Raw genomic sequence first — 14505 nt, 5'->3', positions numbered from 1 at the left:
GGGGACTATTAGTAAAAATTTGGCTCGATTCCAAAGAACGAGTGCGAAATCACTCCTCCCCAATGCGTGAGTCATTTGCACATGCTGAATTGGCGATACATAATGCAAAAGTGGTGCTCCTCATGGCGTGTTGGCTCATCATTGTTTCATTGGCCACTTCATGGGAAATTTAGAAGCATAGGGCCTTTGCTAGCGTAACAGCTTCGTGCGATGCATTTCAGTTTTTATTCGTTCTTTTTTTAATATTGAAATTGACTGATTACTTGCAGCTGTTATTAGAGGGCGATAAAGTGTCATTTTATGTACGGGATTCATTGATGTTTTTTCTTCTCTATAACTATCATCCAGAGATTTAACAGTGCAATAAATGTATAATGAATCAACATTTATATTTTTTGAACTGTAACACTCATAAATAAGCAATTTAATTTTAGCAATGATTCATCAACAGTGAGTGGCACCGAATTTTTTATTTAATGATTTAAATAAGAAGAAATATAGACTTCTTAGCTTCTGAGTCCCTAAATGACTGAATGCTGTTTTGTGCGGTATAGCTAATATACTTGACTAATGCGAAAAAAAAATGAACTGGATATTGAAGCCATTACTATAAAGTGAGCTTTTTTTAAAGGCAATCCAAGAAATTTTTATCAACAACAACAATCAAATTTATTTTTTTATATATTCCGTTAATTATCCACATACTGCATTGGGAAAAAATCCACGGTTCCAAACGATTTTGGTTTTCCGTGTTTGTTTTAGAAAGTATGATTATTTATGATGTACAATACTTACATTTATCTATGTTGTGTCCACGTTAATCAGAATACTGTCTATGTTAATGGTGGTCTATGGAAAGTGGAAACCATGCGAGCGTTCATTTCATTTCTTATCGAATGTTTCTAGTGAACAGGATTCAGTTAGTAATGTTACAGCCTCAAAAGAAACCTGATTGCGTTCAAAATGAAAAAAATAACTATCTACTTTGTTTAATTTCAGTATTATCCAAGACAAATTGTTTAATTTTACACTGTTATAAATCTTACTACATACAGTATTTCTAATCTATTATCAGAAAATCTTCTTACCAAAGCTTAAAATAATAATAATAAATAAATAAAAAATAAACAAAAACCTGAAAGCTTTCAGATTTTATATTACACCCAAGGAGGCTTTTTTTTTAATGCTTTGTGTGTTACCTTTATGTATTAAATATCATGTTCTTCGCACTTAACCATAAAATTCAATTCAACAACAATTTCACAAAATAATTTGAAAAGAACATATCTTTTTCCGATACACAGTCTTGCACGCTGGAAATCATTTTCCCTCCCCCTCTCCGTACAGTGTTGTCATTGCTTCTTTGAAATCGTTGAGTTTGTTAATCCAAAATTCGTTAAATTTTTACAGAATAGGAAATAGATAATAAAACAAATTCCAAATTTCGGCTTCCAGATGTCCATATTCGAGTGGAGACTACATTATTCGAAGTTTGATATCTAAGTACCATTGTTTTTTCACAGTGCGAGAAACATACATTCATGCAGATTCTTCATTATTTAATTTCTTTAATTATAATTAGGGCTCTAATATTTGGTGGCAACAACTTTAAATGTGAAACGCCGTTTATAGTGAACCAGCGCCGAACCATTGGTTTCAGAGCGAATAATTCTATTTGCAAATAATTCTATTAAAAAAGCACAATATAATGCAGAATAATCTAATTTCCTTCAAAAACATGGCAGGAGTTATAGAATTAAGATCTTCAATATCATCTGCACCATAAGCATAGGACGGGAGTTTATTATGTTTTCACAGTTACAAAGTAGTGTCAACATCTATTCATAATTGAGGGGCGACCCTTCGCAAAACTCTTCTTAAAATTCGTTTCAAGATTTCAATCGTTCTCTTCCAAAAGCCACCAAACCATGACGCAGAGGGAGGAATAAATACCCATTCAGTAGAAGGTACATTGCATTCAGCGTATAATTTTTCAAAGTGAGTACTTTTCAATTTACTTACTAGTTCGTTTATACATAAAAGTAGACTCGAAACAGAATAAAACGAGCATTAGTTGCAGTGCGAACTATCACTTCCAAACGATTCTATAAAAAAGAAATAGACATACAGAGCGAAAAGTTCCACTACACGGTTACAGTTAATATATAAAACGATATTTCGCGAAAGGCCACTGCGTCTGTTCTTGAGAGGCTTTCTTGGAGAACTTTTGGAGAGAGATTGATTCGCATTCACCTTGCGTGCCAGGGAGGGAAACCACGAAAACGCTCATGCAGTCAGTCCATTCGGCTGGATTCGGACCCGGATCAAAATACTGAACAGTGTTCGTACCTTGTGAGTTAAAGCTGAGGTAGTTCTTTATCCATTTATATTACCATAGCCTGTCTTTACTCTTTTCATGTATCACTTTATAAAGATATGGATTATTACTGTCAGGTTGATTTGGTAATTACATGTGTAAAAGAAGGACTAGTATTTTCTTGTTGAAGAGATCACGGCCTTTGGCGACATTTGAAATATGTATGTTACGATTTGGCGATGAAGTTTGCCAGATTTGGTGACTAAGCGCGATGGCCGCTTTAACGAAAAGTACAAAAAGACTTCGCGCAGGATCTCGTAAACTGGTTTGTGTGTTTACGTTATACTCAAGGGAAATTAAAATTTTGTTAGCCCATTGATTAGCAGGCTTGCCAGCATTTTGCGGTGTAAGTCATCCAAGCATTGTGTATCACCAAGTGAGTGATTACAGTACTTATTGATTTGATGGCAAAAAAGGAGTTTAAAATTTACCCGCTGAAGAAGAAAAGGGGATGTCAAATCTGTACTATCGAAAACAAAAAGCTCATTGATGACTTTTGAAATTAAATATACAAATATTTTATGTAAAACCATGTGTAAAGAACAAATGTTTAGATAAATATTTCAAAAATACCATTATTATAAATTATTGGAACGTAAATTTTCTGGAAAGGTTCATGTTATTAATTTATGAACTTTAATTGATAACAAAATTTTTCAGCAACAAATTCAGCAATTTTTAGTTAGAAAGATCAAAACTCTTAATACATTAAAGACAGTACTGAGCTATAAAACTTTTAACATAGGACTCGGACTTATTTTATATCCTTACTCGGACTTATTTATATCATCCAAGTGACTTTGTATATTCATGAAAAAAAAATATGACATTCTAATTAAAAATTTTACTTTTTCAAAGTGTGCATGAACAAGAAAACATTTAAAAATATCACAAATATCACAGAAATTGTATAAATGACGATACAATTTAACTATGCAATACAATTTATTCCAGAAACTGCTAAACTTTATTCTGTTTTTCTTTCACGTCAGTTGATTTTCTTGGCGATTCAAAGGCTAAGTGAGTTTCCGAAAAGTTTCTACGTAAAGTTAAGATTATAATCTTAAAAGTTTCCCATTTGAGCAGACTGTCATCAAATATAATATATGCTGTACAGTAAATGTCCCCCACATGTAAGGAGATTACAACTCATTTTCTTTAAAGGGTTTTCCACGAAGCCGTCTCTCTTGAAACAGATATTCCTCGCGTGCTTTGCGATATTCTATGTAAGAAACAAACACACAACTGAACGTATATATTTGTTGCTTATAGTGATTTAAATCTCGATTTTGAGAAATGTAATTTAAATAATCGGCGAGTGTCAGAATAAACACATGAAGCACGATCATTTTAAATATCAAAATCTTAACTCAGTAGTTTTAGTTTTAAATAATCCAGTATTGTATTTACAGCATTATAAACGCTATTGTAAGTTTTTGTTAAAAAACTTTTGAATATTTTATTAAATTAGGAATAGTTATCAATAGGAATAGCACATCATTTTAATTGGATCCATATAAGGTTTTGTGTCTCGCGGAGATATTAAAAAGGATTATTTATAGCTCTAGTTTTCTTGCTGTTAAAGAAGTTTAACATTTTCGTAATACTACAAGTGCTCGAGTTAGAACTTGAAACTGAAAATTCTTTCGGTTACATTTGGCGCGAAATTTAGCCGAGATATCTGATTTGTCATCGCACTGTACGTCAGCGGCAGAATAAAAATAAAATGAGAATACCTTGTTTGCGATAAGGTTTCTATTGTTTTTGTATCGATGATTTTTTTTTTTTTTTTCAGCGCCAGAACTGTTAACTGTTATTTATGATTTTAAATAGACTTGTGCGGAAGAAGGCGTTATTGTATTAAATTATGGCTACGTTTTACACGGAATCTGAGTATGTGTATGATTCCGAAGCTACTAGTTCGGACGAAGACGAATTAGATTCAAGTAGGACCAGTGTATGTAGATAAATATTTAAAAATTAATAAGAATATTTTATTTTTTTTTTGGTCTAAATGTATTGCTGTACCTAAGTATATATATATATAGTCTTAGTTTTTATACAAAATTATTCTTTGATTAAAATGTAATTATCTCTAAGAATGTCATTTCTCTTTCAAAACATTACACTGTGTAGTATACACATATAATGCTGTGTATAATATAATTTAATTCAGTTCTTTAGTTGAAGTTGATAATTTGAATATGAGAGGAATATTTGCGTTTCTTTATGTTGTATTATTTGTAAAACATTATGATTTATTATGGATTTCCGTTGTCCTCGTAGATTATGAAAATTAAAACAAACGTGCTAATTTTATAACTGCTCATATCTTTTTTTAAATCCTAAATAAAAATATGTGGTAAAGGATACTTTTTATTTGAAGGAACTGATTGCAGAGTATATTTACGAAGAGGTTCCAAAATCAAAACGCATGTTTTTTTGTGGAGTATTTGTGAAGTTGTGTTGCAAATGAATTTTCTGTGTAACAGTTTTTCAGTGAAATATGCTTGCATATTTCAGTTCTTTAATCTGAACTAAATTTATTATGTTTGTATTAAAAGACTTTTTGAAACTAGTCGATTGGGGTGCAATATTAGAGTAAATATAAATTTGAAATGAATTATTTGCTGTAATTTCCAGATTCATAAATTAGTCTTGTAATTAAAACTCATGTACTTAAAGATTATACAAAATCTTTCATTTCAGGAGTTTTCTTTGCTGATATTAAAAAAAAAAAAAAAAAAAAAAAAAAAAAATCTAGTACAACTTGATTATTAACAGTAATCGATACTTGTTAACTTTTGTATACATGTTTTTATAATTTTTTTAGTGTATGGGAGAGTATGTATATATTCCCTTGAAAAGTAAATGTTACAATTATATTTTATTCATAATTTTGAAATGCCATGTAGAAAAGCATTTTGACTAATTTTAATTATGATAATTTAAGTGGAGGATCTAGTGCTGTGACACAGTATGTTTTGCACTTAATTTTTCAGAATGTGTTTCCTGTGATTTGTTGTTAAATTATTCTTTAAAGTAATTAAAGAAACAATTTTCATACTTTAAAATGACTGAATCTTTGACTTATCTGCTTTTCAAAAGCTCATATGTTATTTCTATATTGTTAGATTTTGAAGAGTATTAAGCTGAAATAATTGTTTATTTTTCACATTGTTATTTCAAAATATTAAATAAATATTTATTTTAAAAGCAGATACTTGTTTTTTAATTAAAAGCCAGTCTGTATAATTTTATTGAACTTTTTTAGCATCAGATTCTTGAAACTGTAAAAAATGACAGAGTTATTGTTACGCAACCTGAGGAGGACAGAAGGCGGCGCACAATCATAGTTGAACGCAGAAATGGATCATTTGGTTTCACATTACAGGTATAAAAGTTGTTTGCAACAATTTTTCATGTTTACGCTTTTTAAAATCAATCAGTCATCTTTTGTTCATATTTGCTCAAGTAGCTATTTTCTTCTTGTGTCGTACTTTTGCACTTTTTAGTTAGTTAGCCCACCAGCGGCCGAACGGTAAAGTCGCTGAACACTGGTAGTTCAATCTGAGGTTCGAATCCCACGAACAGGCTGGCTGCATGGACGTTTTCGGGGTTTTCCCCATGTATAACGTGTATACGAGCCAGTTTCCCTTAGAAAGACCTCCACGACGGCATTCCTCCTCTTAGGCAGATAGCCCTCGAAGCTTTGCCATAATCACACACACACACACACATTTTAGTTATTTTTGTATTTGATATTTATGTATGTAATAACTTACCTGTGATGCCCTATTTTAGTAGATGCATTAAAAAACAAATGTGCTTTGAGTTTGAGGTATTAACTTATAACTTCATAATTTGTACTTTTTAAAATTTTGCCATACTTTCATAATTTTTTTAATTTTAAATTTCATTATATTTCTCATTATTAAATGTTATTCTAATTTCTCATGGTTGTTAAGTAATAAAATTGGAAAATATATTTTGATTTTCTGTTTCAGATGGTGCAAAATATTTGTTTTAGAATATTCTGTATTTTATTTCTCAAGGATTAGTTAATTTTATGAGTCAGAAGCAGTTCTGAAAAATATTAGTTTTCACAATTTAAGTGTCTATGAAAAGTAATGTGGAAATTTTGAAATAATTATTCTTAACTATGATTTTATGTAAAATTTAATTATGTAATGATATTTTTCATGGTCTTTATTCATATAAAAATAAGATTAATGATGATTTCTGTAATTTTTTTAAAGTATATTAATATCAAATCAAAGGGGATCAGTATGATAAATGTCGGTCTGTGAAATAGCTCTATGGCTGCAATGTTTGGTAAAATCCTAGTATACGGTGCAGCCTTGGCGCAATTTTGAAAATTATCGCCAACACCAAAAATTATCCAAACAACGTTTATATACTATACACTATATACTATGTGTGTATATACATAATATATACTATATTTAACTATATATATTCTTTGAAAGACCCGTTTACTACTCATCATATATTTACGCGTGCGCGTAAGACCTCTTACGTCTGCGCATATGCTTGTGCATAAGCGCAGAATACGTTTTCGCTTGCGCGTGTTATGTATAACGGGCGGTATAAGCTAAAATTATCTAATTATCTATTTCAGTTAATGTTGATGATTGCGTTGTTCCTTAATTTTCGAATTGGATCCGGCTTATTATTTTTTGCAGACTGTAAGAGCAATACTATAAAAGTAAACTTGAACTTTCGATTATGTCAAGTAGAATTTCTGATTCTGGAGCTCCCAAAGGATCGTACAAAATGAAAGTATGTTTCGATGTCCATCAAACAAAAAGTGGAATTGCTGCAAAAAATGGATAAATACATGAAGAATGTGACAGAGAGGTTAGTGAAAACGAAAAAATTTTGATTGACAAATTAGTCGGTATTCTCGGCACAGCAATTACGGGACTTGAACAGCAGAACTTTGTAACTGAACAAGAAATTATGTCTGTTTATCGAATTAAAGAGAAAGTATTATCACATAAAACGAAGCAACTTAAACAACTTACATTGAAAGAAATGTTTAATAAAGTAAACAAATAAATATTAAGCTTTTTTTTTTTTTTTTTTTTGTAAATTTTGATACCCTTTAGATCATAATTGTTCTTTATTTCATAAATTACGGTTTCATATTTTTAATTTTAGAATTTCTGCATGCCATCTTACGAGATTTAAACTGATGATCTATAATCCGGAATTGCCGAAGTCCCGACGAGTCCGGATTAACGACTTTTGACTGTATGTATGTATGTGTGTGCATATATGTGTCTATGTATATACACACACACACACATTCGTGCTTACATATATACATTCATACGTAAACACATCCATACATACATACATACATTTCTAGATCCAGTCCTGATAACAGAACAGTACCTATTTCAATAACTGGAAAATTCATTGCTGTTGGATTGAGAGAAAATAACAGCATTTCAAAATAGTTTTTTTTAATTTTTTTTTTTATGTGTATAGAAGTTCTGCGTGTTACAAAAATGTAGTGGACCATCTGGAAAGTTTTGTGGTTTTCTGATAATAAAATACATATGAAGAAATGCAAAAATGTATACAAATTTCATTGGTACTTTTCAGTTTCGCTGGTGCAAATCTTGCCAAGCAGACTTTATTGGCGACAATGCACAGTATACACATAAAAAATGTTGACAACAAAATCATACTATCAGTTCAGTTCTAAGAATTTTTTATTTTGAAGACATAAACACTTTAATATCGTTTAAAATTTTGTAAAAAGACAATAAATAAAGACAATAAATCTGTAAACAGACATTAATTTAAGAATTTACTATGCTTTCATGGTACAACATCCTGATTCGCTGGTTTGTATCACGTGACCTCAAGTGATATCATCTCATGTAAACTAAGTTACAAAAATCTACTTCACTCAGTAATTATCTACATTAATTTCAAGTTAAAACTTAATTTAGAGTACAAGTTTAAATGCAAGAATTATTTCAATTCATATGAATAGCTTGCTCATAAATTATGTAAAACTGCAGTGCTTTACTTCACTAGTGCATTCTCGTTAAAATTGATGAATTTAACTCTTGACTTTCCCATTTCTATATTTTTGCCTTCGTGTGAGCAGTGTCATTGCATCCTAATTGACTTAATCACCAAGAATGGCTTTAGGGCATAAAATTGAACTATCTGGTAAAAATTCTTTGTAATTGTATGCCATTATTGAAAGAAACAATCAGTCTGATAAGAAATGGCTGCGGCTTGTTTTGAAAATGAGGCGTAAAAGGTTACCAACGAGGATATTCCGTTTTCATCGGTTGTACCATTTTTGACGACTTTATCGCCTGTGGCAGCAAAATGGAAAAGTACCATTTCATTGAATCATTTAATCACATAAGCATTTGTTTTATAACTTTTTGCCATCTCTCTGCAGTTGGAAAATTTCTTTATGACTTTTTTAAAAGGTCATTTATTCAAAGTTATTGAGATACTGTTTGACAATCTCCAAAGAAGTGAACTTCAGGCCACTCAGAGAATTTTGAAGTGACCTGAAGAGATGAAAATCCAAGGGGTTTGATTCAAGGTCTGGTTATTGTAGGAGATGACACAAAACATTCCAGCCATACTCTGTATAAGTCTTTCTCAGACATTCATCAAAATGTGGCACTGAACATTATCATAAGAGAAGACATCACCACAGTGATTAGTCAGTTCTGGGTACTTTGCTTCAATTTCTGCTTTTAAACCTGGCATTTGGGAAGAATATATTTCCATATTTAATGTTTGATTTTGTCAACAATTCATAGTATACCATTAATTTGCATTCCCAGCATATACAAAACATTATTTTTGGGGAGATGTAAACTCCCCTCTCATTCTTACTAAAGGAGGTTCCTAATGATAACCTGTGATTTGTTTTATACTACTCCCAGCATATACAAAACATTATTTTTGGGGAGATGTAAACTCCCCTCTCATTCTTACTAAAGGAGGTTCTAATGATAACCTGTGATTTGTTTTGTACTATTATTATATAATAGCCACTTCTCATCCCTGGTAATGAGCTGTTTAAAAAAAGGAGCTTCTGCATTTTTTTTCTAGCAAAGAATCATATGCTAAAACTTGAGCAAGTATTTCAGCTCTGTTAAAGTATGGGGTAACTGTATATTTTAGCAGCTTACATGCCCAGTGTTCTTAAAATGATCATGTACTGAACTTTTTGGAATATTTAGTCTGTTTGATAGTTACTTAACTGTATAACGTGGATTTCTTGAGCGTAATGCATAACATGGATTTAGCAATAGCTAATTTTAATAAATCCTTGTCTATGCAAGATGGTCGTCCAGAGTGGGCATCATCCCTGAGATCGAAATTCCCATCCTTTAACTTCTCAAACCACCTTCAAAATGTTTCATCAAAAATAGCTCTTTATTCATGCATTGCACAAATTTTACGAGCTGTCAGATTAGCATTTTTACTTCCTTGTACAAAGTAAAGGAAGTATTGTATTCACGAAAAATTTCGGGTACCACATTTCAATGAAAATTTCTATTTTGACTGCTCTCAAATCCAGGTCAACAATTTTTTTGTGTGTGACATCTAAATGTGCAGACAAAATAAAGAAGTCTTTTTTTCCAAAATGGATTTTAAAATGGATTCAGAAGGGAATTTTTCATGTCATTTATATGCACATATAACAAAAATGATTAGCCATAGAATGTTGAAATTTTGTATATTGCAGTGCTATAACATCTAACTGTGCAACACCCTTTTTTGTTGCAGTCTGCCTCTCCAAACGCGTATATATACACATACATACATATCTAGTGCGGTGAGCTGCCTTTTTTTTTAAATGTTGGTGAATTGTACATTTTTTTGTTTTAAAAGTGGTTGAATTATGTTGTTCTGATGTTCTATTTAAGGTTTTTTACTTTTACTTAATGTGCATGCAATAGTTATAGAATTATCATAAATTTTTTAAGTAGCAGTAGGTCTAACATGGTGGCTATTTATTTTGAAACTCTTATAGTATAGTAAATCAGTTCTTTTTTTTCCCAGTGAAACCTGAAGTTAACTTTAAGTTTTTTATGCACTAAAAATTTTGTACTTTTGCCCATTGGCCAAATTGCTTGTTTTCCCGCAGAAACTCATTTTATAAAAAAAAAAAAAAAAAAAAAAAAAAAAAAAAAAAAAAAAAATATTAACTATTTCAACTGTATTTGGTGCTTTAGGTTTTTCTGTATTTTATAATTTTTAATAAAATTTTTGAGTTTTTATATATATTTGCCTTGTTGCAAAGTGAGAACTAAATTGATTGAACAAGAAATATATTGCTAATGAAATTTGAGGAACTAAGGTTAAATGAAGTGTAGCAAAAAATGTGTATAACTTCATAGGCCATATGAGCAAGTCATATGAGGTGTCCAGATCAGATTTTTTTCCTTTTTGAAAATAAAAGTATAAGATGACAAAAATGAACCTTTGGGTTCTTCATCCTTTGCATTGCATTGAACAAAAAATTATGCCTCAACACAAGCTAGAATTACACAATATAAGCAGAAAATACCTTATTTTAACATCTACTTCAATCAAGGTCACTGCTCATCAGTAGTTCAAAATCATTTGAAGAAAAAGTGCTTTCATTTGAAAAACCACAGAACTTTCTGGATGACCCAGTATTATTTGTTGCATATGTTTTGCTTAGCATCTAGATAGTTTTGAAATTTGTGAGCCTGATGGTTAAATCTTGCATGCTTCTGTTACTCATTTTAAGTCCTTTGAACATTTGCAGTGGATATAGAATTTTTTGCGAGTTCAAACATTTCTTAGTTTAGCACTAAAACATCTCTGTGGATATAGAATTCAAGGATTTAATGTAAATATGAATAAAAATGTTTTGAATGAAAGCCCAAAGTCATAATAAATAAAAATACACTGTATATAGACAAAGTCAAAAATAAAAGGGACAGTTAAATGAAAATGAGACAGATGGGAAAAAATAATAAAATGTTTCTATTTCAAAAGTAATCACCATAACCGTTAATGCATTTCTCACTCTGTAAGACAAGACGTCAATGCTTTCATGGAAAAATATTTTCGGTAGCCTACGGAGCCATAATTGTACCCAGGAGTCCATCGCTTTGTCCGAAGCAAACTGATGGCCATAAATGTCTTTCTTCAGGGCTCCAAAAATATGGAAAATGCAAGGGGAGAGATCTGAACTGTACAGAAGCTATGTAAGTGCTTCCCAGCGAAACTTCTGCAATGTAGCTTTAAGAACCATGGCAACATGTAGGTGGGCATTATCCTGCAACAGAATGATGCCGTCTGTTAACATTCATGGGCATTTCCATTTGATGGCGCACTTCAATTTTTGCAAAGTTTCCTCATACCGCTGTGCGTTAATTGTGTTGCTGTTTTCCAGAAAGTCAAGGAACAGTGGCCCCTTGCAGTCAAAGAAAAAGATCACCATGACTTTCCTGGAGCTGACGCGCACGGCTTTGGATTTTTTGAAGGGGGTGTATTCCATTCAAACACGCATGCACGTTACATACTCTATCCTTCATACACAGCAGACACTCGGGTATGAATTTCACTTCATGATTTTCCTTCCACAGTCAAAAACACACTACAGCATGCTGTTCCTCTTTTCCAGCCTCCATAGTGATGGCGAATGCATACATTACTCGCTGACTTCGCATCGATTATGTCTAACTGACAAGACACAATGGTGAGCATTTGCGCTGTTCCTTTCTGATTCCCAAAATAGGGTGCTTCTATAAAATCTACCTGCGTTACCAAATTTCATGCCATGCTTATTAATGGTCTGTCTCGTTTTCATTTGACTGCCCCTCGTAATAACTACACATCTAAATATAATTATGTCTATAAAATAATATGAAATGAGTATCGAATATTAGCTACATTAACAAAAATGTGTATTACTGTTTTAAGTATTGAATTAAGTATTTGCATCAAGTAAAAATGTTTTGGCATGATGCTAAAAAAAGCTCTAGAAAATAATTTTGTAATATCCTTTCTGTTGAGATTTATTTTGATTTTTCCAGTGGAAATTTTAAAGAATACTAGAAAGATTATTTTTTTAAAAATATATCTTATCATTGTCCTTTTTACTACAGTTATGAGTTCATTACCTTTTCCTAAAATTATTTTTATTTCAGACATATGGTATTCATCATAAACGAGATGGGGAAATAGAACTTATTACTTATGTCGATTATGTAGAGTATGATGGTCCAGCATTTCGAGCAGGGATGCGACCAGGTATTTTGTGTATATATATATTCATTATGCTGTAGTAAGGAATATATAACAATTATAGATATAATAATTTAAGATCATTTATTATTTTTTCATAATTTTAGGGGATGTCATTTTATCCATAAATGGGCATGATATGGAAAAAGTTGATCATAAATCATTAGTCCAATACATCCAAAGCTGTGAAAAGACAATGAGAATGGTTGTTTTGTTTGAAGATTGTGTGCACAAAGTTGAATTACACATGAAATATCTTCGGCTGAAGGTCAGCTTTGCAATTCTGATTTGATTAACACCAAGAAATACTAATTAAATTGTTCTGAATTTGCTGTAAATGTATATTTCTTTTATTTTCTTAAGATTCTTTGTTTAATGTAAAGTTGCAGAAAGTCAAAAAAATAAGTAAGACTTTTCTTACAGTGAGTGAAAAAATATTGAGAATCAGCTCAGAATTTTCATCTATCAATTAGTATCTTATTCCCAGTATATAGACAGTTATGTAATATAGTAAAATTTTAAATTTTGCACAAAATGAAATTATTGTTTCTCATAAAATGCTAAAAGTTACGTGCTTTGTGTATCTTTTTAAAAAATTTTCTAGGCTCTTGGCTTTAACACTAGAACCGCGGAGCAGATCAATTTGACCCAAACTGTTGTTTAATTTGTCACCATGCGAAAAGTATTAATTGAAAAAAGTTCCTTTTATGACTTTTAATAATTTAAGATAAACAGTAACTTACTGAATTTGAAAATGTGTAACATAAATAAATTTCTGATTATTAACACTTAGACCCGTGAAGGTTATGGTGAATTTGACCCGTAAGAAATGTTTATGCCTAATGACGAAAAACAGATGCATTTCCTTGGAAGTAGATGTAAGCTACTTTTGCCTCACCCTCGATGATAAAGGAAGGATCACAAATGATAAAGGAAGAGAATATTTTGAAGGAAGTTGGGGGCCTAACATCACATGCTAAACACAATGTTATAAACAACAGTCCGTCAAGTACATGGAGACTTTTCATAGATGAATGGATATTCAAGCATATCAAGAAATGCACTGAAGATGAAGCTTATCGACAGATTCATGAAAATAAATGGAATATAACAATAGAAGAAATAGATGCTTTCATAGCAATTTTATATTCATGTAGGTTATATTGTTCAAAAGTACTTGAACTGGATAGCTTGTGGTCAATGAACTGGGGACCACCGTTTTTCTGAAATACAATGTCAAGAGACAAATTTCGTGAAATAATGAGATTCTTATGCTTCAATATAAATTTAATGAGATCAAATCGTCTAGAGACAGACAAATTTGCCCTTATCTCCGATACTTGGAATTGTTTTATTGAAAATTGCCAGACAAACTATACACCAGGTCCTAATATAACTGTAGATGAACAGTTCTTTTTTACAAAAGTTAGAAGTAGGTTTACTCGATATATGCCAAACAAACCAGATAAATTTGGAATCAAGTTCTGGTTAGCTGTAAATGTTGATGCAAAATATCTAATAAATAGATTACCATATCTTGGGAAAGATCACCAAAATCTATCCAACATTTCTCTTTCTGAACATGTAGTACTGCGACTATTAAGACCATATGAAAACAAAGGTAGAAATGTCACTATAGATAACTTTTTCACAACACTGAAGCATGCAGAGGCACTGAAATCCAAAAACACCAGCCTTGTAGGAACTGTAAAACACTCAAGAAGAGAAATACCATTCTCTGTAAAAATGTCTAAATCTGTATTGCATGTGACTACGGTACTAAAACATAAAGAACTCAGTCTGTTTATCAAGGAAAAAAAGATAGAAAC

The 14505-nt window shown here is 31.3% G+C and overlaps 1 protein-coding gene across 2 annotated transcripts in view; it reads left to right on the top strand.

The window, feature by feature from the left end:
* The window catches only part of LOC118187126 (uncharacterized), a 140521-nt gene that overhangs the window by 104357 nt on the left and 21659 nt on the right, over positions 1 to 14505 (top strand). The window contains exons 1-4 of one of the 2 annotated variants that reach the window (XM_035357322.2): positions 4051 to 4334; positions 5652 to 5771; positions 12580 to 12682; positions 12784 to 12944. In XM_035357322.2, the coding sequence (XP_035213213.1) occupies positions 4245 to 4334; positions 5652 to 5771; positions 12580 to 12682; positions 12784 to 12944 (474 nt within the window). In that variant the 5' untranslated portion in view covers positions 4051 to 4244. Of the gene's footprint in view, positions 1 to 4050; positions 4335 to 5651; positions 5772 to 12579; positions 12683 to 12783; positions 12945 to 14505 lie in introns of those variants that run through there. The other variant, XM_085810814.1, reaches the window with a different exon arrangement.

Source organism: Stegodyphus dumicola, chromosome 2 (genome assembly GCF_044657685.1).
Source record: "Stegodyphus dumicola isolate Sdum_Otavi_A_Nest chromosome 2, ASM4465768v1".
NCBI lineage: Eukaryota > Metazoa > Arthropoda > Arachnida > Araneae > Eresidae > Stegodyphus > Stegodyphus dumicola.
The sequence above is the reverse complement of the archived record's forward strand: the minus strand, read 5'-3'. Positions and strand labels throughout refer to the sequence as shown.